Here is a 4,013-nt window from a genome sequence, read left to right as displayed (position 1 = left end):
CAGGAGGAGAGAGAGAGAGGAGACAACAGGAGAGAGAGAGAGAGAGGAGACAACAGGAGAGAGAGAGAGGAGACAAAACAAGTAGAGATGGGAGGAGAGAGAGTCAGGAGAGGAGAGAGAGAGAGAGAGGAGACAACAGGAGGAGAGAGAGAGAGAGAGGAGACAACAGGAGGAGAGAGAGAGAGAGGAGACAACAGGAGGAGAGAGAGAGAGAGGAGACAACAGGAGGAGAGAGAGAGAGAGGAGACAACAGGAGGAGAGAGAGAGAGAGGAGACAACAGGAGGAGAGAGAGAGGAGACAGGAGGAGAGAGAGAGAGAGAGAGGAGACAACAGGAGGAGAGAGAGAGAGAGAGGAGACAACAGGAAGAGAGAGAGAGAGAGGAGACAAACAGGAGGAGAGAGAGAGAGAGAGGAGTCAGGAGGAGGTGATGGAGGCGCTGGAGGCGGCGTCCATCATCCGGCTGCGTCACTGTCAGAAGGAGATCTTCTGCCTGTCGGTGCCGGAGGCGTGTCCGGGCTGCGGGGAGGAGCTGAGGGCGAGCCGCCTGCAGGAGGCGCCGGTCAGCCTGCCCAACCCCCTCTGCAACGGACACAAGACCTCCTGCTGCCTCCTGCTCGCTCCTGCTGAGGAGAACCACAGCAGGTCTGCACACACACACACACACACACACACACACACACACACACACACACACACACGTGCTTTGTTTGGGTGGTTTGTGGGAGCAGGTTGTATTTTTGGAACGCTGAGGCTGTGGCATGAAACGCTGCGTCTGATTGGTCAGAGAGAAACTGAACCGATTAGCTCCGCCTCTCGCTGACAACCAGGAAATACACCTGAGACTCAGCAAACTGCCCGCTGCTCGCTGCAGCGCTCGCTCTCCCCACAGGGGGGCGCTGGCGGGTCCGGCTGGTGGTTAGCTAACTAGCATTAGCTCCTTTTCTAGAGAAGTGAGTTGTTGAGGTCCAACATGGCCGCCACAGGAGGAGCCCTGTCCTGGCCTCCAGGGGGCGCCGCGCTGTCCTGACCTCCGGGGGGCGCCGCGCCGCGCCGCGCTGCGTCCTGTCTGATCCCTCATGCTGTTTGTTTTCCAGGGTCTTCGACGGGACGGCCGACCTGCACACGGGCATTTCCAACACCAAAGGTAGGACAGGGGTCAAAGGTCACAGCCAGGTTACGCTGAGGGACAGGTGTGCCAAGCCGCACCCCCTGATCTCTACTGAGCATGTGCAGCTGCCAGCAGAGATAGGAGGGAAGCCGGATGTCTCACTCCTACTGTTCTCTGTGTCTGTGGTCAGGGAGTAGTGTTTCTGCACAGCTAGCACTAGACAGGCAGACAGACAGGCAGACAGACAGGTCAGGTAGACAGACTGACACACAGGCAGACAGACAGGTCAGGTAGACAGACTGACACACAGACAGGCAGACAGGTAGACAGACAGACACACAGACAGGTAGACAGACAGACAGGTCTGACGGCGGCTGTATCTTCGCTGAAAGGTGAAAAACAGGAGCAGCTTAACGAGCAGAAGAGAAGAAAACGAGTGAAAATGAGCTGGAAATTAGAAAAAGGAAAAGAAAGACGAGTTCTTGAAAAATGAAAAAGGGAAGAATTTTCATAAACCTGATATATTTAAATATTACAATATTTTAAAATGATGTTACAGGAAAAAATATTTCCTTTCATTTTCTTGTTTTGTTTTGTTTAATTTTCTGTATTTTTGCTCATTTTCACGTCTTTTTCATTTTATTACTTTGACTTTTTATTCATTTGATTTCTTGCTGATTTTTGCTTCATTTCTTTTGTTTTTCTGATGTTTCTGAAGGAAATGAGATGAATCTGAGGACGTTCTACTAGAACGTTCTCCAGTCTGACGTTCTCCTGCGCTGACCCTGTGTGTGTGTGTGTGTGTGTGTGTGTGTGTGTGTGTGTGTGTGTGTGTGCAGGGGTGGTGTATAACTACACCCGGGTCGGCGTGCGGCGCGAGCAGAGCGGCTGGGAGCGCTGCGTCAGCGTCCCGCTGGTCCGGCCCGACACCTTCAGCCTGCTGGCCCAGTGGGACCAGTACCTGGACCAGTTCTCTGACGCCCCCATGTGGGACCCGGCCTGGCACAGGTACCTGTCTGTCTGCCTGACTGTCTGCCTGACTGACTGTCTGACTGACTGTCTGACTGACTGTCTGTCTAACTGTCTGACCCATCTGTCTTCCTGACTGCCTGTCTGTCTGACCTGTCTGACTGACCCGTCTGTCTGTCTGACCTGTCTGTCTGTCTGACTGACTGACCCATTTGTCTGACTGACTGTCTGTCTGTCTGTCTGACTGTCTGACCCATCTGTCTGCCTGACTGACTGTCTGTCTAACTGTCTGACTGTCTGTCTGTCTGTCTGACTGACTGACCCATCTGTCTGCCTGACTGCCTGTCTGTCTGACCTGTCTGACTGACCCGTCTGTCTGACTGACTGACCCATTTGTCTGACTGACTGTCTGTCTGTCTGTCTGACTGTCTGACCCATCTGTCTGCCTGACTGCCTGTCTGTCTGACCTGTCTGACTGACCCGTCTGTCTGTCTGACCTGTCTGACTGACCCGTCTGTCTGTCTGACCTGTCTGTCTGCAGGTTCGATGAGGACAGTAATAACTGCTTCAGTTTCTGTCTGGCGTTCATAAACCGTGTTTTGGCGACGGAGGGGCGGAGCCACGTGAGCAGGGATCAGTTCACGCAGAGCTTCATCCTGCCGCGCCTCCGGCGGGTGTGGAAGTTCTCGGCGCTGAGCCGCCGCCTCCGGCAGCAGCAGTTCTACATGGTGGAGCGGGGGGGCGGCGGCGAGGAGGAGGCGGCGCCACCGGGACCCTGATGCCCCGCCCCCTCCTCAGCCCGGAACTCAGCGTCACCCATAATGCATTGCTTCACACTCTGCGTGTGCTCAGAGCCCGTCTACGACGAGCCCTGCCACTCTCCATTAACCCCCGTTGTATCAAACTTGGTTGCAGTTCCACCGTAATTCCACTGGGGGTGATGGCGGGCGAGTGCAGAATGAATGGGGCTCTATGGAGCTAAACGGCTAAATCTGTCTCTTACTCCTGTTTATGGTTGAAAAATCGCAAATACTGTTGTAGTTTCTGAAAGTCCAGTATGGATTATAGGTTAAAAGTGAAATTAGAGAACTTGTATCCTTTCAGTTTCCTACAGTTTGGGCTGTTGTTGGCCATAACACGCTAGCATTTGCTAATGAATGCTGATTGGTCAGTGAGGGACTTGCGGCTGTTTACGACGAGGGATCCCACCTGATGTCACCTGAAGACCAAGAGAAACGGGAAACCCCACTCTTAAGGAGGACTTTTCCATCAAAGTTGATATTTGTGTGTACAGAGAATGTCTAATATAGCACAGACGGGCTCTCTGAGTGTCTCCGTCTGCTCTGTGGAGACGGGCTCTGGAAATCACCGTAAAGCAGCACCTCTCAATGTGTGACGTCATCACACTTTTTGAACGGCTTTTTAGAACAGATAGGTGAACTTAAAAAATCCAATATTCAGCTGAGTGTATTTTTTAGCCCCCCCTTTTGAAAACAGGATTCAAAAAAAGTGGATTTTTAGGGGTGTGTCCCCACAGACTCCCATTCATTCTGCACTCGCCCGTGAGCGCCCTCTCATGGACAGAGAACCCGAAGTTAGATGAGAGTGGCACTTCTCTGCTATGTTAGACATTCTCTGGTGTGCTGTGTCCCATAAAGAAAATTTTACCCACAATCCTTCATGTTAAACCCATCCAACAGGAAAACTGTCGCTTCGCCTGGACGTCTGATGTCATTTTGTTGGAAAATTATAAAATTACAGAGTTTTTTTTTTGGTCTGCTGTTTGTGGAATATGAGTTTACCGTGGAGGATTGTGGGTAAAACTTTATTCATTGCAGGTTGAAGGCAGGGCATGGTGAGTACTGGATACAAAAATGATGCATTATGGGTGAAATGCCAAGTCCTCACATGGATAGTTTAGACTGCTTTCTGAT

At 51.9% G+C, this 4,013-nt stretch overlaps 1 protein-coding gene across 1 annotated transcript; it reads left to right on the top strand.

Moving 5' to 3' along the window:
* The first annotated feature begins 362 nt into the window (after positions 1-362).
* Positions 363-2,858, top strand: mkrn2os.2 (MKRN2 opposite strand, tandem duplicate 2). Its single transcript, XM_030052482.1, has 4 exons — positions 363-644; positions 1,097-1,146; positions 1,950-2,118; positions 2,621-2,858. Exons 1-4 carry the CDS (start codon positions 430-432, stop codon positions 2,856-2,858), a joined length of 672 nt encoding a protein of 223 aa, XP_029908342.1. The 5' UTR covers positions 363-429.
* Positions 2,859-4,013: the final 1,155 nt, after the last annotated feature.

Source organism: Myripristis murdjan, chromosome 5 (assembly GCF_902150065.1).
Source record: "Myripristis murdjan chromosome 5, fMyrMur1.1, whole genome shotgun sequence".
NCBI classification, from domain to species: domain Eukaryota; kingdom Metazoa; phylum Chordata; class Actinopteri; order Holocentriformes; family Holocentridae; genus Myripristis; species Myripristis murdjan.
The sequence above is the reverse complement of the archived record's forward strand: the minus strand, read 5'-3'. Positions and strand labels throughout refer to the sequence as shown.